General features: G+C 43.4%; 1 protein-coding gene across 2 annotated transcripts; it reads left to right on the forward strand.

Moving 5' to 3' along the window:
- Positions 1–1,539: 1,539 nt before the first annotated feature.
- Positions 1,540–24,117, forward strand: zdhhc11 (zinc finger DHHC-type containing 11). 2 transcript variants are annotated; one of them, XM_041870805.2, is made up of 11 exons: positions 1,540–2,029; positions 13,853–14,080; positions 17,974–18,152; positions 18,374–18,475; positions 18,705–18,829; positions 19,977–20,132; positions 20,615–20,733; positions 20,956–21,014; positions 21,754–21,814; positions 21,989–22,067; positions 23,229–24,117. In XM_041870805.2, the coding sequence occupies exons 2-11, from the start codon at positions 13,853–13,855 to the stop codon at positions 23,339–23,341; spliced, it is 1,221 nt and encodes a 406-aa protein (XP_041726739.1). In that variant the 5' UTR covers positions 1,540–2,029; the 3' UTR covers positions 23,342–24,117. The 2 variants fall into 2 exon arrangements, with proteins under 2 accessions (XP_041726739.1, XP_041726740.1); XM_041870806.2 differs by lacking the exon at positions 19,977–20,132.

The following is a 24,117-nucleotide window of genomic DNA, read 5'->3' on the forward strand; positions in this document are numbered from 1 at the left end:
CTTTATTTTAAGAATGTGAAATGTCAGAATAATATTAGAGATAATGATTTATTTCAGGTTTTATTTCTTTAATCACATTCCCAGTGGGTCAGAAGTTTACATACACTCAGTTAGTGTTTGGTAGCATTGCCTTTAAATTGTTTAACTTGGGTCAAACGTTTCGGGTAGCCTTCCACAAGCTTCCCACAATAAGTTGGGTGAATTTTGGCCCATTCCTCGTGACAGAGGTGGTGTAACTGAGTCAGGTTTGAAGGCCTCCTTGCTCACACACACTTTTTCAGTTCTGCCCACAAATGTTCTATAGGATTGAGGTCAGGGTTTTGTGATGGCCATTCCAATATCTTGACTTTGTTGTCCTTAAGCCATTTTGCCACAACTTTGGAAGTATGTTTGGGGTCATTGTCCATTTGGAAGACCCATTTGCGACCAAGCTTTAACTTCCTGACTGATGTCTTGAGATGTTGCTTCAATATATCCACATAATTTTCCTTCCTCATTATGCCATCTATTTTGTGAAGTGCACCAGTCCCTCCTGCAGCAAAGCACCCCCACAGCATGATGCTGCGACCCCCGTGCTTCACGGTTGGGATGGTGTTCTTCTGCTTGCAAGCGACCCCCTTTTTCCTCCAAACATAACGATGGTCATTATGGCCAAACAGTTCTTTTTTTGTTTCATCAGACCAGAGGACATTTCTCCAAAAAGTATGATCTTTGTCCCTATGTGCAGTTGCAAACTGTCTGGCATAGTCTGGCTCTTCTATGGCGGTTTTGGAGCAGTGGCTTCTTCTTTGCTGAGCGGCCTTTCATGTTATGTCGCTATAGGACTCATTATACTGTGGATATAGATACTTGTGTACCTGTTTCCTACAGCATCTTCACAAGGTCCATTGCTGTTGTTCTGGAATTGATTTGCACTTTTCGCACCAAAGTACGTTAATCTCTAGAAGACAGAACGTGTCTCCTTCCTGAGCGGTATGACGGCTGCGTGGTCCCGTGGTGTTTATACTTGCGTACTATTGTTTGTACAGATACGTGGTACCTTCAGGCGTTTGGAAATTGCTCCCAAGGATGAACCAGACTTGTGGAGGTCTACAATGTTTTTTCTGAGGTCTTGGCTGATTTCTTTTGATTTTCCCATGATGTCAAGCAAAGAGGCACTGAGTTTGAAGGTAGTCCTTGAAATACATCGACAGGTACACCTCCGATTGATTCAAATTATGTCAATTAGCCTATCAGAAGCTTCTAAAGCCATGACATCATTTTCTGGAATTTTCCAAGCTGTTTAAAGGCAAAGTCAACTTAGTGTACGTAAACTTCTGACCCACTGGAATTGTGATACAGTGAATTATAAGTGAAATAATCTGTCTGTAAACAATTGTTGGAAAAATTACTTGTGTCATGCACAAAGTAGATGTCCTAACCGACTTGCCAAAACTATAGTTTGTTATGAAATGTGTGGAGTGGTTGAAAAACGAGTTTTAATGACTCCAACCTAAGTGTATGTAAACTTCCGATTTCAACTGTATGTTACACACATATTTCATTTTTATTGTAAAAAAAAATACAAAAAAATATTGGTCTGCGAAGTGCTCAAAAACTTGGTTGTGCAGGCAGCCTGGTAAATGAAATGCATCCTTTCAGAGGGTGCTCTATAATGACCACGTACGGGGCATGCGCGTTTCTGCAAGGCCAGTTTCCATAGCAGTGGTCTCACCTCAAGATAAGTTCTCCAACTTATGATGACTGACTGACACCCGCAGTGCCAGTTCCTTTGATGTGGATCTTGTTATGGACTTACATACGCTCAATTTTATATAGCCTAGTAGCCTTCCTAATTATTGCCTGATCGATTGATTCAGTGACCTTTTGCGTTTTGGCAAGAGACGGTAGTTGAGACAAAAGTCCGACTGATTGGGGGAAAGAAACAATTATGGGCAATCAAGACCGTGAATTCTGCTTCTCATTTTGAGCAAATATTTTTTGGGGTTATCACAGTGTTTTTCGTTTATTGTACGCCATCCGACAAAATGTAAGTCATTTTCAAATAATTTTTAATAAACTTTAATGATGTAAAAAGGTAAACTTCAATAGCATATTTGATGTTTTTTTTTATATAATGTGTATCATCAGTGTATGTAGTTTATGTTTTTAGCTGTGGGCGTTGGTGTTTTGGAAAATGTTTAGTTCTGATTATGGTGTTGATTGCTTGCGTGTGTGACTGACAGATGGAACATTCGCAGTTACAAACGTCCGGTTGTTGCAAAAAAAATTTATGGCTTCTATATAGGAAAGCCAATTGACACACTATACATTTTCCTGTCTCGATTTATGTTTAAACTATTGTGGGAACTAAGGCTACGTTATTTGCCTAGCAAACCAGTGTAATCGGCGAAACCATTCGATTGGCAGGAGCACAAATAAAGAAGCCTGGGTCCTATTCATTAGTCCTCACCGGAGAAAAACGTTTTACAACTGCAAACGAAAACGAGCGTTTCTTATTGGACAAGTCCATACTAGTCTTTCTCAGTTTCAGTACATTTTCTTCCGAATGGTGCTTAATGAATACGCCACTGGGATTTATTACTGCATTTGCTAGGCAACCGAATTTCACCCCTGTCAATGAACTCATGAGCCAAACAGGATCATACGCCCATGTCAATGCCAATGTGTGCCAAAATGAAGATGATGACAAAACGATTAGTTCTACAGCATCATCATTTTTCATGCACTCATTTTTCATGCACTAACATTCTGAATTTTGAGAATAAAGAGAATAGTCATTATGATTTTGACAGCTTAGTGGAGAAGGTGAGACGAGGGAGGGGAAATTATAAATCAGAAATAATGATAGAAACATAGTGGCATAGGAGGAGTTTGTCAGCGTAAATGTCATAGAAAAGGTTAAGCTTTGATTGGGAAAGGTTCAACTGTTGTGACTGGCTGCCTGCTCAAAGCAATATCCTCCTTGTGAAACTAATTTCTGTTTTTAAAAACCTGTTCGTCCAGAGACAAGGAACCAAAACTGTCCAGAAGGGTTGGCTATTATAACCACAGTTGAACCACAATGTGTGTCTGTTCCAAATGGCACCCTATTTATTATATAGTGCACTACTTTTGACTAGAGCCCTATGGGTCCTGTTCAAAAGTAGTATAATATGTATAGGGAATAGGGTGCCATTTGGGACGTAGGCCCAGAGTGTTTGGATATTATGTTGAACCACTATGGACACTGTGAGCTAAGCTGTTAATACAGGATGGCTGTGGGGGATGGTAACAATGCCGTCATGCTGCTCCAACTCAACTAATTTCACTGGCAAATGTAACCGCAGCCTACCAGTGGGGCATCATGCATTCTAAACTAGATACAAAACATCCCTTTCACTTTTGGAGTGATGATGGAAGTGGGGAAGTTTTCCTTGGCAATTTGACACAAATAGGAAGAACTGGGTCCTAGTCATCATAGTCTATAACCAGGGTCCTAGTCATCTTAGTCTATAACCAGGATCCTAGTAATCATAGTCTATAACCAGGGTCCTAGTCATCATAGTCTATAACCAGGGTCCTAGACATCATAGTCTATAACCAGGGTCCTAGTCATCATAGTCTATAACCAGGGTCCTAGTCATCATAGTCTATAACCAGGGTCCTAGACATCATAGTCTATAACCAGGGTCCTAGACATCATAGTCTATAACCAGGATCCTAGTCATCTTAGTCTATAACCAGGGTACTAGTCAATATAGTTTATAACCAGGGTCCTAGTCATTATAGTCTATAACCAGGGTCCTAGTCATCATAGTTTATAACCAGGGTCCTAGTCGTCATAGTCTATAACCAGGGTCCTTGTCATCATAGTCTATAACCAGGGTCCTAGTCATCATAGTCTATAACCAGGGTCCTAGTCATCATAGTCTATAACCAGGTTCCTAGTCATCATAGTCTATAACCAGGGTCCTAGTCAATATAGTTTATAACCAGAGTCCTAGTCATTATAGTCTATAACCAGGATCCTAGTAATCATAGTCTATAACCAGGGTCCTAGTCATCATAGTTTATAACCAGGGTCCTAGTCGTCATAGTCTATAACCAGGGTCCTAGTCATCATAGTCTATAACCAGGGTCCTAGTCATCATAGTCTGTAACCAGGGTCCTAGTCATCTTAGTCTATAACCAGGGTCCTAGTCTATAACCAGGGTCCTAGTCATCATAGTCTATAACCAGGGTCCTAGTCATCATAGTCTATAACCAGGGTCCTAGTCATCTTAGTCTATAACCAGGGTCCTAGTCTATAACCAGGGTCCTAGTCATCATAGTCTATAACCAGGGTCCTAGTCATCATAGTCTATAACCAGGGTCCTAGTCATCATAGTCTATAACCAGGGTCCTAGTCATCATAGTCTATAACCAGGGTCCTAGTCATCATAGTCTAGTCATCATAGTTTATAACCAGGGTCCTAGTCATCATAGTCTATAACCAGGATCCTAGTCATCATAGTCTATAACCAGGGTCCTAGTCATCATAGTCTATAACCAGGGTCCTAGTCATCATAGTCTATAACCAGGGTCCTAGTCATCATAGTCTATAACCAGGGTCCTAGTCATCATAGTCTAGTCATCATAGTCTATAACCAGGGTCCTAGTCATCATAGTCTATAACCAGGGTCCTAGTCATCATAGTCTATAACCAGGGTCCTAGTCATCATAGTCTAGTCATCATAGTTTATAACCAGGGTCCTAGTCATCATAGTCTATAACCAGGATCCTAGTCATCATAGTCTATAACCAGGGTCCTAGTCATCATAGTCTATAACCAGAGTCCTAGTCATTATAGTCTATAACCAGGGTCCTAGTCATCATAGTCTAGTCATCATAGTTTATAACCAGGGTCCTAGTCATCATAGTCTATAACCAGGATCCTAGTCATCATAGTCTATAACCAGGGTCCTAGTCATCTTAGTCTATAACCAGGATCCTAGTAATCATAGTCTATAACCAGGGTCCTAGTCATCATAGTCTATAACCAGGGTCCTAGACATCATAGTCTATAACCAGGGTCCTAGTCATCATAGTCTATAACCAGGGTCCTAGTCATCATAGTCTATAACCAGGGTCCTAGACATCATAGTCTATAACCAGGGTCCTAGACATCATAGTCTATAACCAGGATCCTAGTCATCTTAGTCTATAACCAGGATCCTAGTCTATAACCAGGGTACTAGTCAATATAGTTTATAACCAGGGTCCTAGTCATTATAGTCTATAACCAGGGTCCTAGTCATCATAGTTTATAACCAGGGTCCTAGTCATCATAGTTTATAACCAGGGTCCTAGTCGTCATAATCTATAACCAGGGTCCTAGTCATCATAGTCTATAACCAGGGTCCTAGTCATCATAGTTTATAACCAGGGTCCTAGTCGTCATAGTCTATAACCAGGGTCGTAGTCATCATAGTCTATAACCAGGTTCCTAGTCATCATAGTCTATAACCAGGGTCCTAGTCATCATAGTCTATAACCAGGGTCCTTGTCATCATAGTCTATAACCAGGGTCCTAGTCATCATAGTCTATAACCAGGGTCCTAGTCATCATAGTTTATAACCAGGGTCCTAGTCATCATAGTCTATAACCAGGTTCCTAGACATCATAGTCTATAACCAGGGTCCTAGTCATCATAGTCTATAACCAGGTTCCTAGTCATCATAGTCTATAACCAGGGTCCTAGTCAAAATAGTTTATAACCAGAGTCCTAGTCATTATAGTCTATAACCAGGATCCTAGTAATCATAGTCTATAACCAGGGTCCTAGTCATCATAGTTTATAACCAGGGTCCTAGTCGTCATAGTCTATAACCAGGGTCCTAGTCATCATAGTCTGTAACCTGGGTCCTAGTCATCATAGTCTGTAACCAGGGTCCTAGTCTATAACCAGGGTCCTAGTCATCATAGTCTATAACCAGGGTCTTAGTCATCATAGTTTATAACCAGGGTCCTAGTCGTCATAGTCTATAACCAGGGTCCTAGTCATCATAGTCTATAACCAGGGTCCTAGTCATTATAGTCTATAACCAGGGTCCTAGTCATCATAGTCTATAACCAGGGTCCTAGTCATCATAGTCTATAACCAGGGTCCTAGTCATCATAGTCTAGTCATCATAGTTTATAACCAGGGTCCTAGTCATCATAGTCTATAACCAGGATCCTAGTCATCATAGTCTATAACCAGGGTCCTAGTCATCATAGTCTATAACCAGAGTCCTAGTCATTATAGTCTATAACCAGGGTCCTAGTCATCATAGTCTAGTCATCATAGTTTATAACCAGGGTCCTAGTCATCATAGTCTATAACCAGGATCCTAGTCATCATAGTCTATAACCAGGGTCCTAGTCATCTTAGTCTATAACCAGGATCCTAGTAATCATAGTCTATAACCAGGGTCCTAGTCATCATAGTCTATAACCAGGGTCCTAGACATCATAGTCTATAACCAGGGTCCTAGTCATCATAGTCTATAACCAGGGTCCTAGTCATCATAGTCTATAACCAGGGTCCTAGACATCATAGTCTATAACCAGGGTCCTAGACATCATAGTCTATAACCAGGATCCTAGTCATCTTAGTCTATAACCAGGATCCTAGTCTATAACCAGGGTACTAGTCAATATAGTTTATAACCAGGGTCCTAGTCATTATAGTCTATAACCAGGGTCCTAGTCATCATAGTTTATAACCAGGGTCCTAGTCATCATAGTTCATAACCAGGGTCCTAGTCGTCATAATCTATAACCAGGGTCCTAGTCATCATAGTCTATAACCAGGGTCCTAGTCATCATAGTTTATAACCAGGGTCCTAGTCGTCATAGTCTATAACCAGGGTCCTAGTCATCATAGTCTATAACCAGGTTCCTAGTCATCATAGTCTATAACCAGGGTCCTAGTCATCATAGTCTATAACCAGGGTCCTAGTCATCATAGTCTATAACCAGGGTCCTAGTCATCATAGTTTATAACCAGGGTCCTAGTCATCATAGTCTATAACCAGGTTCCTAGACATCATAGTCTATAACCAGGGTCCTAGTCATCATAGTCTATAACCAGGGTCCTAGTCATCATAGTCTATAACCAGGTTCCTAGTCATCATAGTCTATAACCAGGGTCCTAGTCATCATAGTCTATAACCAGGATCCTAGTAATCATAGTCTATAACCAGGGTCCTAGTCATCATAGTTTATAACCAGGGTCATAGTCTATAACCAGGGTCCTAGTCATCATAGTCTGTAACCAGGGTCCTAGTCATCATAGTCTGTAACCAGGGTCCTAGTCTATAACCAGGGTCCTAGTCATCATAGTCTATAACCAGGGTCCTAGTCATCATAGTTTATAACCAGGGTCCTAGTCGTCATAGTCTATAAGCAGGGTCCTAGTCATCATAGTCTATAACCAGGGTCCTAGTCATTATAGTCTATAACCAGGGTCCTAGTCATCATAGTCTATAACCAGGGTCCTAGTCATCATAGTCTATAACCAGGGTCCTAGTCATCTTAGTCTATAACCAGGGTCCTAGTCTATAACCAGGGTCCTAGTCATCATAGTCTATAACCAGGGTCCTAGTCATCATAGTCTATAACCAGGGTCCTAGTCATCATAGTCTATAACCAGGGTCCTAGTCATCATAGTCTAGTCATCATAGTCTATAACCAGGGTCCTAGTCATCTTAGTCTATAACCAGGGTCCTAGTCTATAACCAGGGTCCTAGTCATCATAGTCTATAACCAGGGTCCTAGTCATCATAGTCTATAACCAGGGTCCTAGTCATCATAGTCTATAACCAGGGTCCTAGTCATCATAGTCTATAACCAGGGTCCTAGTCATCATAGTCTATAACCAGGGTCCTAGTCATCATAGTCTATAACCAGGGTCCTAGTCATCATAGTCTATAACCAGGGTCCTTGTCATCATAGTCTATAACCAGGGTCCTAGTCATCATAGTCTATAACCAGGGTCCTAGTCATCATAGTTTATAACCAGGGTCCTAGTCATCATAGTCTATAACCAGGGTCCTAGTCATCATAGTCTATAACCAGGGTCCTAGTCATCATAGTCTAGTCATCATAGTCTATAACCAGGGTCCTAGTCATCTTAGTCTATAACCAGGATCCTAGTCATCATAGTTTATAACCAGGGTCCTAGTCATCATAGTCTATAACCAGGATCCTAGTCATCATAGTCTATAACCAGGGTCCTAGTCATCATAGTCTATAACCAGGGTCCTAGTCATCATAGTCTATAACCAGGGTCCTAGTCATCATAGTCTATAACCAGGGTCCTAGTCATCATAGTCTAGTCATCATAGTCTATAACCAGGGTCCTAGTCATCATAGTCTATAACCAGGGTCCTAGTCATCATAGTCTATAACCAGGGTCCTAGTCATCATAGTCTAGTCATCATAGTTTATAACCAGGGTCCTAGTCATCATAGTCTATAACCAGGGTCCTAGTCATCATAGTCTATAACCAGGGTCCTAGTCATCATAGTCTATAACCAGGGTCCTAGTCATCATAGTCTATAACCAGGGTCCTAGTCATCATAGTCTATAACCAGGGTCCTAGTCATCATAGTCTATAACCAGGGTCCTAGTCATCATAGTCTATAACCAGGGTCCTAGTCATCATAGTCTATAACCAGGGTCCTAGTCATCATAGTCTATAACCAGGGTCCTAGTCATCATAGTCTATAACCAGGGTCCTAGTCATCATAGTCTAGTCATCATAGTCTATAACCAGGGTCCTAGTCATCTTAGTCTATAACCAGGATCCTAGTCATCATAGTCTATAACCAGGGTCCTAGTCATTATAGTCTATAACCAGGGTCCTAGTCATCATAGTCTAGTCATCATAGTTTATAACCAGGGTCCTAGTCATCATAGTCTATAACCAGGGTCCTAGTCATCATAGTCTATAACCAGGGTCCTAGTCATCATAGTCTATAACCAGGGTCCTAGTCATCATAGTCTAGTCATCATAGTTTATAACCAGGGTCCTAGTCATCATAGTCTATAACCAGGATCCTAGTCATCATAGTCTATAACCAGGGTCCTAGTCATCATAGTCTATAACCAGGGTCCTAGTCATCATAGTCTATAACCAGGGTCCTAGTCATCATAGTCTATAACCAGGGTCCTAGTCATCATAGTCTAGTCATCATAGTCTATAACCAGGGTCCTAGTCATCATAGTCTATAACCAGGGTCCTAGTCATCATAGTCTATAACCAGGGTCCTAGTCATCATAGTCTAGTCATCATAGTTTATAACCAGGGTCCTAGTCATCATAGTCTATAACCAGGATCCTAGTCATCATAGTCTATAACCAGGGTCCTAGTCATCATAGTCTATAACCAGAGTCCTAGTCATTATAGTCTATAACCAGGGTCCTAGTCATCATAGTCTAGTCATCATAGTTTATAACCAGGGTCCTAGTCATCATAGTCTATAACCAGGATCCTAGTCATCATAGTCTATAACCAGGGTCCTAGTCATCTTAGTCTATAACCAGGATCCTAGTAATCATAGTCTATAACCAGGGTCCTAGTCATCATAGTCTATAACCAGGGTCCTAGACATCATAGTCTATAACCAGGGTCCTAGTCATCATAGTCTATAACCAGGGTCCTAGTCATCATAGTCTATAACCAGGGTCCTAGACATCATAGTCTATAACCAGGGTCCTAGACATCATAGTCTATAACCAGGATCCTAGTCATCTTAGTCTATAACCAGGATCCTAGTCTATAACCAGGGTACTAGTCAATATAGTTTATAACCAGGGTCCTAGTCATTATAGTCTATAACCAGGGTCCTAGTCATCATAGTTTATAACCAGGGTCCTAGTCATCATAGTTTATAACCAGGGTCCTAGTCGTCATAATCTATAACCAGGGTCCTAGTCATCATAGTCTATAACCAGGGTCCTAGTCATCATAGTTTATAACCAGGGTCCTAGTCGTCATAGTCTATAACCAGGGTCGTAGTCATCATAGTCTATAACCAGGTTCCTAGTCATCATAGTCTATAACCAGGGTCCTAGTCATCATAGTCTATAACCAGGGTCCTTGTCATCATAGTCTATAACCAGGGTCCTAGTCATCATAGTCTATAACCAGGGTCCTAGTCATCATAGTTTATAACCAGGGTCCTAGTCATCATAGTCTATAACCAGGTTCCTAGACATCATAGTCTATAACCAGGGTCCTAGTCATCATAGTCTATAACCAGGTTCCTAGTCATCATAGTCTATAACCAGGGTCCTAGTCAATATAGTTTATAACCAGAGTCCTAGTCATTATAGTCTATAACCAGGATCCTAGTAATCATAGTCTATAACCAGGGTCCTAGTCATCATAGTTTATAACCAGGGTCCTAGTCGTCATAGTCTATAACCAGGGTCCTAGTCATCATAGTCTGTAACCTGGGTCCTAGTCATCATAGTCTGTAACCAGGGTCCTAGTCTATAACCAGGGTCCTAGTCATCATAGTCTATAACCAGGGTCTTAGTCATCATAGTTTATAACCAGGGTCCTAGTCGTCATAGTCTATAACCAGGGTCCTAGTCATCATAGTCTATAACCAGGGTCCTAGTCATTATAGTCTATAACCAGGGTCCTAGTCATCATAGTCTATAACCAGGGTCCTAGTCATCATAGTCTATAACCAGGGGTCCTAGTCATCATAGTCTAGTCAATAGTTTATAACCAGGGTCCTAGTCATCATAGTCTATAACCAGGATCCTAGTCATCATAGTCTATAACCAGGGTCCTAGTCATCATAGTCTATAACCAGAGTCCTAGTCATTATAGTCTATAACCAGGGTCCTAGTCATCATAGTCTAGTCATCATAGTTTATAACCAGGGTCCTAGTCATCATAGTCTATAACCAGGATCCTAGTCATCATAGTCTATAACCAGGGTCCTAGTCATCTTAGTCTATAACCAGGATCCTAGTAATCATAGTCTATAACCAGGGTCCTAGTCATCATAGTCTATAACCAGGGTCCTAGACATCATAGTCTATAACCAGGGTCCTAGTCATCATAGTCTATAACCAGGGTCCTAGTCATCATAGTCTATAACCAGGGTCCTAGACATCATAGTCTATAACCAGGGTCCTAGACATCATAGTCTATAACCAGGATCCTAGTCATCTTAGTCTATAACCAGGATCCTAGTCTATAACCAGGGTACTAGTCAATATAGTTTATAACCAGGGTCCTAGTCATTATAGTCTATAACCAGGGTCCTAGTCATCATAGTTTGTAACCAGGGTCCTAGTCATCATAGTTCATAACCAGGGTCCTAGTCGTCATAATCTATAACCAGGGTCCTAGTCATCATAGTCTATAACCAGGGTCCTAGTCATCATAGTTTATAACCAGGGTCCTAGTCGTCATAGTCTATAACCAGGGTCCTAGTCATCATAGTCTATAACCAGGTTCCTAGTCATCATAGTCTATAACCAGGGTCCTAGTCATCATAGTCTATAACCAGGGTCCTAGTCATCATAGTCTATAACCAGGGTCCTAGTCATCATAGTTTATAACCAGGGTCCTAGTCATCATAGTCTATACAGGTTCCTAGACATCATAGTCTATAACCAGGGTCCTAGTCATCATAGTCTATAACCAGGGTCCTAGTCATCATAGTCTATAACCAGGTTCCTAGTCATCATAGTCTATAACCAGGGGTCCTAGTCATCATAGTCTATAACCAGGGTCCTAGTAATCATAGTCTATAACCAGGGTCCTAGTCATCATAGTTTATAACCAGGGTCATAGTCTATAACCAGGGTCCTAGTCATCATAGTCTGTAACCAGGGTCCTAGTCATCATAGTCTGTAACCAGGGTCCTAGTCTATAACCAGGGTCCTAGTCATCATAGTCTATAACCAGGGTCCTAGTCATCATAGTTTATAACCAGGGTCCTAGTCGTCATAGTCTATAAGCAGGGTCCTAGTCATCATAGTCTATAACCAGGGTCCTAGTCATTATAGTCTATAACCAGGGTCCTAGTCATCATAGTCTATAACCAGGGTCCTAGTCATCATAGTCTATAACCAGGGTCCTAGTCATCTTAGTCTATAACCAGGGTCCTAGTCTATAACCAGGGTCCTAGTCATCATAGTCTATAACCAGGGTCCTAGTCATCATAGTCTATAACCAGGGTCCTAGTCATCATAGTCTATAACCAGGGTCCTAGTCATCATAGTCTAGTCATCATAGTCTATAACCAGGGTCCTAGTCATCTTAGTCTATAACCAGGGTCCTAGTCTATAACCAGGGTCCTAGTCATCATAGTCTATAACCAGGGTCCTAGTCATCATAGTCTATAACCAGGGTCCTAGTCATCATAGTCTATAACCAGGGTCCTAGTCATCATAGTCTATAACCAGGGTCCTAGTCATCATAGTCTATAACCAGGGTCCTAGTCATCGTAGTCTATAACCAGGGTCCTAGTCATCATAGTCTATACCCAGGGTCCTAGAAATAATAGTCTATAACCAGGGTCCTAGTCATCATAGTCTATAACCAGGGTCCTAGTCATCATAGTTTATAACCAGGGTCCTAGTCATCATAGTCTATAACCAGGGTCCTAGTCATCATAGTCTATAACCAGGGTCCTAGTCATCATAGTCTAGTCATCATAGTCTATAACCAGGGTCCTAGTCATCTTAGTCTATAACCAGGATCCTAGTCATCATAGTTTATAACCAGGGTCCTAGTCATCATAGTCTATAACCAGGATCCTAGTCATCATAGTCTATAACCAGGGTCCTAGTCATCATAGTCTATAACCAGGGTCCTAGTCATCATAGTCTATAACCAGGGTCCTAGTCATCATAGTCTATAACCAGGGTCCTAGTCATCATAGTCTAGTCATCATAGTCTATAACCAGGGTCCTAGTCATCATAGTCTATAACCAGGGTCCTAGTCATCATAGTCTATAACCAGGGTCCTAGTCATCATAGTCTAGTCATCATAGTTTATAACCAGGGTCCTAGTCATCATAGTCTATAACCAGGGTCCTAGTCATCATAGTCTATAACCAGGGTCCTAGTCATCATAGTCTATAACCAGGGTCCTAGTCATCATAGTCTATAACCAGGGTCCTAGTCATCATAGTCTATAACCAGGGTCCTAGTCATCATAGTCTATAACCAGGGTCCTAGTCATCATAGTCTATAACCAGGGTCCTAGTCATCATAGTCTATAACCAGGGTCCTAGTCATCATAGTCTATAACCAGGGTCCTAGTCATCATAGTCTATAACCAGGGTCCTAGTCATCATAGTCTAGTCATCATAGTCTATAACCAGGGTCCTAGTCATCTTAGTCTATAACCAGGATCCTAGTCATCATAGTCTATAACCAGGGTCCTAGTCATCATAGTCTATAACCAGGGTCCTAGTCATCATAGTCTATAACCAGGGTCCTAGTCATCATAGTCTATAACCAGGGTCCTAGTCATCATAGTCTATAACCAGGGTCCTAGTCATCATAGTCTATAACCAGGGTCCTAGTCATCATAGTCTATAACCAGGTTCCTAGTCATCATAGCCTGTAACCAGGGTCGTAGTCTATAACCAGGTTCCTAGTCTATAACCAGAGCCCAGAGGTTTTCCTGGTCAGGTATTGTGGTCAGGAAAAATGCCTGTTCTGTGTCCCAAATGGCACCCTAGTCTCTAAATAGTGCACTACTTTTGATCTGCGCACAATGGGCCCTGGTGAGAAGTAGTGCACTGTATAAGGTGCCATTTGGGACACAGCCTTGGTCCTATGTGTCACTGTCTTCTGTGTTCCAGATGAGCTGTTTTGAGCGGGGGCTGAGGCGGACGGCCCCTGCACACGGCAGCAGCAGGAATGAGCTGGTGACCCCCTCGACGGCATCTCTCTCCAGGGTTAACGGCTGGGCCTGTCCCCCTCACTCCTTCCAGCTGGTGGGATGGGCAATATACAGCTACATGGCTGTAGTTGGCTTTGGGATCTATATCCCACTACTACCTTCACCCTGGAGCCACATGGCCTACTCTGTAACCTTTACTCAAGGAGTCAAGGACTCTTGGTCGAAAGCAGAGGTTGAAGAAGTTTCAAGCAGGCCTGGGTCAAATAAGCTCTGGGTCAAATACTTTCAAATATTTGAGTTGCACTCAAGTGACTTTGCCTGGTACAAGTAGAACCACTTGATTTCGTTTTCCAGTTACAAGTACAACCAATAGAATAGTCCCAAAAGTGCAAACTCTAAGTCAAGCTAAGTCATTTGCAAGTCAAATAAGTAAGTGTAAATATTTGACCCAGGTGTTCAGGTCAGATGTTTTCTGTGAGATGTCTTGCTTCTGTTTATTTGTTTCAGCTCCTGAAATATTTCTGCTTTGAGTGAAGAGCAAGACCTATAAATTGCACAGAAGGTTTTAGTGTTGCACTTCGTCCCAAATGGCACCCTATTCCCTACATAGTACTCAACCTCTGACCAAAAGTATAGGGAATAGGGTGCTATTTTGGGACTTAGCCAAGGTTTTAGTGTTGCTCTATAGCTGTAATGTTGTTGTGGATAATGATAGTAGTGAGTCATCATCAGGTCAGATGTGCTTCTTTATCACAATATCTCATCCTCCCACTGACCTTTACAGACCTAGTGGCATCCTCCCACTGACCTTTACAGACATAGTGGCATCCTCCCACTGACCTTTACAGACCTAGTGGCATCCTCCCACTGACCTTTACAGACATAGTGGCATCCTCCCACTGACCTTTACAGACCTAGTGGCATCCTCCCCACTGACCTTTACAGACATAGTGGCATCCTCCCACTGACCTTTACAGACATAGTGGCATCCTCCCACTGACCTTTACAGACATAGTGGCATCCTCCCACTGACCTTTACAGACATAGTGGCATCCTCCCACTGACCTTTACAGACATAGTGGCATCCTCCCACTGACCTTTACAGACCTAGTGGCATCCTCCCACTGACCTTTACAGACATAGTGGCATCCTCCCACTGACCTTTACAGACCTAGTGGCATCCTCCCACTGACCTTTACAGACCCTAGTGGCATCCTCCCACTGACCTTTACAGACATAGTGGCATCCTCCCACTGACCTTTACAGACCCTAGTGGCATCCTCCCACTGACCTTTACAGACCTAGTGGCATCCTCCCACTGACCTTTACAGACCTAGTGGCATCCTCCCACTGACCTTTACAGACATAGTGGCATCCTCCCACTGACCTTTACAGACATAGTGGCATCCTCCCACTGACCTTTACAGACATAGTGGCATCCTCCCACTGACCTTTACAGACATAGTGGCATCCTCCCACTGACCTTTACAGACATAGTGGCATCCTCCCACTGACCTTTACAGACATAGTGGCATCCTCCCACTGACCTTTACAGACATAGTGGCATCCTCCCACTGACCTTTACAGACCTAGTGGCATCCTCCCACTGACCTTTACAGACATAGTGGCATCCTCCCACTGACCTTTACAGACCTAGTGGCATCCTCCCACTGACCTTTACAGACATAGTGGCATCCTCCCACTGACCTTTACAGACATAGTGGCATCCTCCCACTGACCTTTACAGACATAGTGGCATCCTCCCACTGACCTTTACAGACATAGTGGCATCCTCCCACTGACCTTTACAGACATAGTGGCATCCTCCCACTGACCTTTACAGACATAGTGGCATCCTCCCACTGACCTTTACAGACCTAGTGGCATCCTCCCACTGACCTTTACAGACATAGTGGCATCCTCCCACTGACCTTTACAGACCTAGTGGCATCCTCCCACTGACCTTTACAGACCTAGTGGCATCCTCCCACTGACCTTTACAGACATAGTGGCATCCTCCCACTGACCTTTACAGACATAGTGGCATCCTCCCACTGACCTTTACAGACATAGTGGCATCCTCCCACTGACCTTTACAGACATAGTGGCATCCTCCCACTGACCTTTACAGACATAGTGGCATCCTCCCACTGACCTTTACAGACATAGTGGCATCCTCCCACTGACCTTTACAGACATAGTGGCATCCTCCCACTGACCTTTACAGACATAGTGGCATCCTCCCACTGACCTTTACAGACATAGTGGCATCCTCCCACTGACCTTTACAGACATAGTGGCATCCTCCCACTGACCTTTACAGACATAGTGGCATCCTCCCCACTGACCTTTACAGACATAGTGGCATCCTCCCACTGACCTTTACAGACATAGTGGCATCCTCCCACTGACCTTTACAGACATAGTGGCATCCTCCCCACTGACCTTTACAGACATAGTGGCATCCTCCCACTGACCTTTACAGACATAGTGGCATCCTCCCACTGACCTTTACAGACATAGTGGCATCCTCCCACTGACCTTTACAGACATAGTGGCATCCTCCCACTGACCTTTATAGACATAGTGGCATCCTCCCACTGACCTTTACAGACATAGTGGCATCCTCCCACTGACCTTTACAGACATAGTGGCATCCTCCCACTGACCTTTACAGACATAGTGGCATCCTCCCACTGACCTTTACAGACATAGTGGCATCCCAAATGGCACCCTATTCCTTATATAGTGCACTACTTTTAACCAGAGCCCTATATAGGGAATAGGGTGCCATTTGGGACAGAACCGCTATCATCACTGCTCTTTTGTCTGCTGTCAGCTGCAGTATGATGTCAGCTGCAGTATGATGTCAGCTGCAGTATGATGTCAGCTGCAGTATGATGTCAGCTGCTGTATGATGTCAGCTGCAGTATGATGTTTAGCTGCAGTATGATGTCAGCTGCAATATGATGTCAACTGCAGTATGATGTTTAGCTGCTGTATGATGTCAGCTGCAGTATGATGTCAGCTGCAATATGGTGTTTAGCTGCTGTATGATGTCAGCGGCAGTATGATGTCAGCTGCAGTATGATGTTTAGCTGCAGTATGATGTTTAGCTGCTGTATGACATCAGCTGCAGTATGATGTCAGCTGCAGTATGATGTCAGCTGCAGTATGATGTTTAGCTGCTGTATGATGTCAGCTGCAGTATGATGTCAACTGTAGTATGATGTTTAGCTGCAGTATGATGTCAGCTGCAGTATGATGTCAGCTGCAGTATGATGTCAGCTGCTGTATGATGTCAGCTGCAGTATGATGTTTAGCTGCAGTATGATGTCAGCTGCAATATGATGTCAACTGCAGTATGATGTTTAGCTGCTGTATGATGTCAGCTGCAGTATGATGTCAGCTGCAATATGGTGTTTAGCTGCTGTATGATGTCAGCGGCAGTATGATGTCAGCTGCAGTATGATGTTTAGCTGCAGTATGATGTTTAGCTGCTGTATGACATCAGCTGCAGTATGATGTCAGCTGCAGTATGATGTCAACTGCAGTATGATGTTTAGCTGCTGTATGATGTCAGCTGCAGTATGATGTCAACTGTAGTATGATGTTTAGCTGCTGTATGATGTCAGCTGCAGTATGATGTCAGCTGCAGTATGATGTCAGCTGCAGTATGATGTCAGCTGCACCTCTTGTTTAAAGGCTAGCAGGTTGATGGCAGAAAACAGAACGGGTTGATTTATTCAGACTTGACTCTACAACTCCTCCTCACATAGAGAAGCTTTTGTGTACCGCGATGGCTCTCCTAAATGCCCCAATTTCTTATGTGTGGCTCTTCCACACACAATGGACTCTTCTGTGAGAAGATCATTAATGAGTTGAAGGTTATATTAATCACAAGTCACTGTAAGGGTTGTCAAAATGACATCTAGACTGAGAGTGGACACTTTACTTCATACACTGATACTGAATCAGATATTCAAGCTGGTTTGGATTCTACTATGGTTCATGGTGTGGCTATTTGATAAACTGTATCAATATTTCCCTTGTTAGTCCCTTGACCATCCCACTATGCAGCTGACTGGTGCAGCCTTCATTGTGCACCTGGTCACCCATCTAGCTGCCGTGTCAATAAACCCAGCAGAGGCAGGCGTCCGAGCCAAGAAGAGCTACTCCAACCCACTGCCTGTCTTTGACAAGAAGAAACAACCACATGTTATCCACAACCTACACTGCTACCTGTGTAAAATCAATGTGTATGTATCTCACCCAAGTCTCTTAAAAAGGCCAATCTGGAATTGGTCAAATGTTTTCATTCATTTTTTAACTTTTAAAAAGTGGCGGGCGGCCGTTTTGTTCTGGTTTGAATTCAGGATTTTCCCTGTTGCATTATACTGTACATTGAGATACAATTATGTTTTTTCTCATTGAGGAAATTGCAACAAGGTTGATGTGGTTTTTCTGTGTCTTTTTCTAGGGACCCCAAAGTGAAACACTGTGGCGTGTGCAACAAGTGTATTGAAGACTTTGACCACCACTGTAAATGGCTGAACAACTGTGTGGGGGGACAGAACTACTGGTTAGAGGAAGCATGGGCGGATGGCCCATTTCAATCGATGTTGACTACTAAGAGTTTGAGGAAATATTGTTTTGAATATCATTCCTTTAAATGTAGTTTATTTGGCTCTTTGTAGTCTAGACCAGGTTACTGTAAAGCACTTTGTGGCTCATATAAAAAGGGCAAGGCTAAATCCAATACATTTGATTGAGATCAAAGCCAGATGTATTTCTATGGTTGTCCTCCTCAGGTACTTCTTTGTGACGGTGTTATCTGCTACGCTGGGCGTCCTCGTGCTCCTCATGGTCATCCTGTTCATCTTCATCCAGTATTATATGGACCCCGGCAGTCTCCGCACCGCACCGCAGTTTATCAGTGAGTTTACATCTCCGCACCACAGTTTACCAGTGAGTTGTGGTCTTCGGTGGTGTCAGGCTAGCCTAACTAGACTAGATCGAGAGGAGGCGATGCATGCAACTGGGTTCAATATGAGATAATCAGAGGGGTAATTGGATGATGATTTTGATCATCTATGTCAGGGATGGGCAACTGGAGGCCCACGGGCCACAAGGCCCTCTGGCTGGTCTTCCTGTCTGTCTGTAGGTGTGTTGAGTAACGGGACGTGGCTGGTCTTCCTGTCTGTCTGTAGGTGTGTTGAGTAACGGGACGTGGCTGGTCTTCCTGTCTGTCTGTAGGTGTGTTGAGTAACGGGACGTGGCTGGTCTTCCTGTCTGTCTGTAGGTGTGTTGAGTAACGGGACGTGGCTGGTCTTCCTGTCTGTCTGTAGGTGTGTTGAGTAACGGGACGTGGCTGGTCTTCCTGTCTGTCTGTAGGTGTGTTGAGTAACGGGACGTGGCTGGTCTTCCTGTCTGTCTGTAGGTGTGTTGAGTAACGGGACGTGGCTGGTCTTCCTGTCTGTCTGTAGGTGGGTTGAGTAACGGGACGTGGCTGGTCTTCCTGTCTGTCTGTAGGTGTGTTGAGTAACGGGACGTGGCTGGTCTTCCTGTCTGTCTGTAGGTGGGTTGAGTAACGGGACGTGGCTGGTCTTCCTGTCTGTCTGTAGGTGGGTTGAGGAACGGGACGTGGCTGGTCTTCCTGTCTGTCTGTAGGTGTGTTGAGTAACGGGACGTGGCTGGTCTTCCTGTCTGTCTGTAGGTGTGTTGAGTAACGGGACGTGGCTGGTCTTCCTGTCTGTCTGTAGGTGTGTTGAGTAACGGACGTGGCTGGTCTTCCTGTCTGTCTGTAGGTGTGTTGAGTAACGGGACGTGGCTGGTCTTCCTGTCTGTCTGTAGGTGTGTTGAGTAACGGGACGTGGCTGGTCTTCCTGTCTGTCTGTAGGTGGGTTGAGTAACGGGACGTGGCTGGTCTTCCTGTCTGTCTGTAGGTGTGTTGAGTAACGGGACGTGGCTGGTCTTCCTGTCTGTCTGTAGGTGTGTTGAGTAACGGGACGTGGCTGGTCTTCCTGTCTGTCTGTAGGTGGGTTGAGTAACGGGACGTGGCTGGTCTTCCTGTCTGTCTGTAGGTGTGTTGAGTAACGGGACGTGGCTGGTCTTCCTGCCCCTGGTGCCCATGGAGACAAGCTCAGTCAGTCTCCTGGTTGTAGCCTTCCTCACGGTCATGCTGGCTACTGGCTCTCTGCTGCTGCTGGTTCACCTGCTGGGCTTCCACATCTATCTCTGTGAGTTACTAACTGGTCCAGGGGCTGTGTGTATCAAGTGTCTCAGAGTAAAAGTGCTGATCTAGGATCGGGTCCCCCCCGTCCATATAAGCGTATTCATTATGATCTGAAAGGCAAAACTGATCCCAGATCAGCAGTTCTATTCTGAGACTTTGTGAATACGGACCCAGACCTGGGTAAAATATTGTACGTATTATTTTGAATACCTTCCTTATACTAGCTTTTAGTTTGACTTAGTACAATGGAACCGATGGAATAGTGTATCTGTATGTTAGTTGGCATGACAACACTTTATTATTGTCTCTGAGGATGTTTCTCTTGCAGCATTCCAACAGTGAGTTGGCATGACAACACTTTATTATTGTCTCTGAGGATGTTTCTCTTGCAGCATTACAACAGTACACAAGGTCAACACAACAAGATGCTACATACAGAATGTCTTCCTTCCATTCAACTGTCTTCTCTTCCTCTGGTCTCTGCAGTGTTAAACAAAATGAGCACGTATGACTACATTATAACGCGACGGCGTAAACAGGCCAGCAGCCAGGACATAGAGATGGGCTTGCCCCAGTCATCTGACAGCAATGGCAACGCAGGACAGGTCAGATCCTTTGTTTCACTGCTCCTCTCTGGCTTGGTGAAATCCAACCAGGATTTCTGGAAAACCTGGGCATTTTGGCAAAGTTACTGAAATTTTGCAACCCTAATTCCAATAGTTGCATGCAAACTAGTTTCTTCAATCCCACAGCCATGAGTTTGGTACAAGAGAGACCACACAATCATGTATTCTCAGGATTGATTTGTTGATTTGATTGTTTTTTAGAATTATCCGCCAATGGAACCCTCCATCGACTGTGATGCATCGTTGTCAGACGGTGTCAGGTAGGTAATTCCACTAGGAAACCATGATACCGATGCATGTGGTTATCATGTACAATGTTGCAAGACACAAGTACTGGAAGGTTTCCTGCTATGCAGCTGGGAAATTGTAATCTTCCAAAGTGTAAAAGTTATCTCAAAGATAGACTTGTAGAGTAACACGTTATTGTAGTTATCTCAAAGATAGACTTGTAGAGTAACACGTTATTGTAGTTATCTCAAAGATAGACTTGTAGAATTACACGTTATTGTAGTTTTTAGATTGTACTTTTACCCCTTTTTCTCCCCAATTTCGTGATATCCAATTGGTAGTAACAGTCTTGTCCCATTGCTGTAAATCCCCTACGGACTCAAGAGAGGCATGCGTCCTCTGAAACATGACCCTGCCAAGCCGCACTGCTTCTTGACACACTGCTCATTTAACCCGGAAGCCAGCCGCACCAATGTGTCGGAGGAAACACCATCCAACTGGTGACCAAAGTCAGCTTGCTAGAGCACGATGGGACAAGGAAATCCCAGCCGGCCAAACCCTCCCCTAACCCGGACGACGCTGGACCAATTGTACGTCGCCTCATGGGTCTCCCAGTCACGGCCAGCTATGACAGCCTGGGATCGAACCCCGGGCTGTAGTGACGCCTCAAGCACTCCACCACTCGGGAGGCCCTTATTGTAGTTATCTCAAAGATAGATTTGTATAATAACACATTATTGTGCATGGCACCTCTTCTTTTGCCTGTTGTAGCTGCAAGAATCAGGAAACAGGAACTATTTCAAGTCAACTCTCTGGATCTTTCTGTACTGAGGTCAGTTACCCTAACCAAATTGAAAGTTATCACTAAACTACTTTTGTCATCATATTCTAAAATCATATTTTGGGTATTGTCTGTATGAATGTCTTTTGTTTCAGAACTATTAGTTAGGACCATTTGCAAGAAAACATTGTCATAATAAAATAAGTAAATATGTTCTTGTTCTAGTTGGACAACTTTACTAAATCATCAGAAAAGGAAAATGGCTTTTGCTATGGCACAGAGCTACCCACCCAGATTATACCAGGTGAGTTTACCCACCCAGATTATACCAGGAGAGTTTACCCACCCAGACTATACCAGGTGAGTATAACCACCCAGATTATACCAGGTGAGTTTACCCATCCGGATTATACCAGGTGAGTATACCCACCCAGATTATACCAGGTGAGTTTACCCACCCAGATTATACCAGGACAGAGTACCCACCCAGATTATATCAGGAGAGTTTACCCACCCAGATTATACCAGGTGAGTTTACCAACCCAGATTATACCAGGAGAGTTTACCCACCCAGATTATACCAGGTGAGTATAACCACCCAGATTATACCAGGTGAGTTTACCCATCCGGATTATACCAGGTGAGTATACCCACCCAGATTATACCAGGTGAGTTTACCCACCCAGATTATACCAGGAGAGTTTACCCACCCAGATTATACCAGGAGAGTTTACCCACCCAGATTATACCAGGAGAGTTTACCCACCCAGATTATACCAGGTGAGTTTACCAACCCAGATTATACAGGGAGTTATGGTAACCCAGATTATACCAGGTGAGTTTACCCACCCAGATTATACCAGGAGAGTTTACCCACCCAGATTATACCAGGAGAGTTTACCCACCCAGATTATACCAGGAGAGTTTACCCACCCAGATTATACCAGGTGAGTTTACCAACCCAGATTATACCAGGTGAGTTTACCCATCCGGATTATACCAGGTGAGTATACCCACCCAGATTATACCAGGTGAGTTTACCCACCCAGGTTAGACCAGGGGAGTTTACCCACCCAGATTATACCAGGAGTGTTTACCCACCCAGATTATACCAGGTGAGTATACCAACCCAGATAATACCAGGGGAGTTTACCCACCCAGATTATACCAGGTGAGTTTGGGCAGACATTTTAAATTCAGCAGGAACTTTTTTAAATGCCTACGCTGTATTTAGGTCTCTGGGTCTTTCCTATTTAACCAGAGCTGCGTCCCAAATGGCACCTTATTCCCTATTTAGTTCACTACCTTTGACCAGGACCAAGTGAATAAGGGTCATGATCAAAAGTAGTGCACTGCATAGGGAATAAGGTGCCATTTGGGACACAGCCCGAGGTGATTATCAGTGTAACTAATTCCAATCTGCTGGTTTTCCTCACTGACATGTTTTAAATGTTCTGTCTGGAAGGTGAAGTGGTGATGGACGACCCCTTGGGCTGGAGGTCGGGTGGAGGCGGAGAGGGCCCCAGAGAAGGCCAGTGTGATGGGGTCTGTGCACGGGGTCTGGGTCCCCTGCGTTGACAGAGCTCATCAGTAGCTGGTCTCTGATGCTCTACAGGGGCCACACACAGTACCTGAGGAACTAAAGACATGGACACACCATAACGAACGTCGGCCGTGTGCAGTACAGTAGATCACCTACTGGATGTTGACTAACTGTGGTCGATACAACATGTCAAATCTTTGGGAAATGAACAAAAAATGACTTGTCGATGTTGTTTGGTCAGAAGCCATCGAATCGGCCACCGGCAGCAGTATCTACCTTGGGGAAGGATTAGAGAATGTTCATGCTGGATTGAAATCACCATGATGCCGCTGTTGTTGCCTATGAGGATCACCACTTGGATCTGGACATGAAACTTTGGATTCCCGAGCTTCTAAAATGCATCATGGAATGTTATGAAATGGGCTAGTGAATAGAACACATTGGAATGTAACCTGGATTCCTATGGAAGAGGACAGACAATGGGATTTCTCACATATTGACTGCGAGGGGTGACATTGGCTTTTTTATAATATGCAATGGGCTATTTTAATAGGATATTTAGACTGAATGATGGGAAGGACATTATTTATTTTGTAGCAATTTTATATATTTGATCTGATCACATTTTAAGGAATTGTTTTACCTATGTTCATTTGGCAAATTAAAAATCATAAAGTTCTTGCCTGAATGTAATAATAAAATGTGTAAACATACTGTACAAACTCCTGAGTTAAATAATGTTCCATTCCCAGGTTAACCACACGGTGGAGCTATTGAGACTCATCGAACTACAATAAATCGAATAAATTTA

The sequence above is a fragment of the Coregonus clupeaformis genome, chromosome 28 (assembly GCF_020615455.1).
Source record: "Coregonus clupeaformis isolate EN_2021a chromosome 28, ASM2061545v1, whole genome shotgun sequence".
Lineage (NCBI taxonomy): Eukaryota > Metazoa > Chordata > Actinopteri > Salmoniformes > Salmonidae > Coregonus > Coregonus clupeaformis.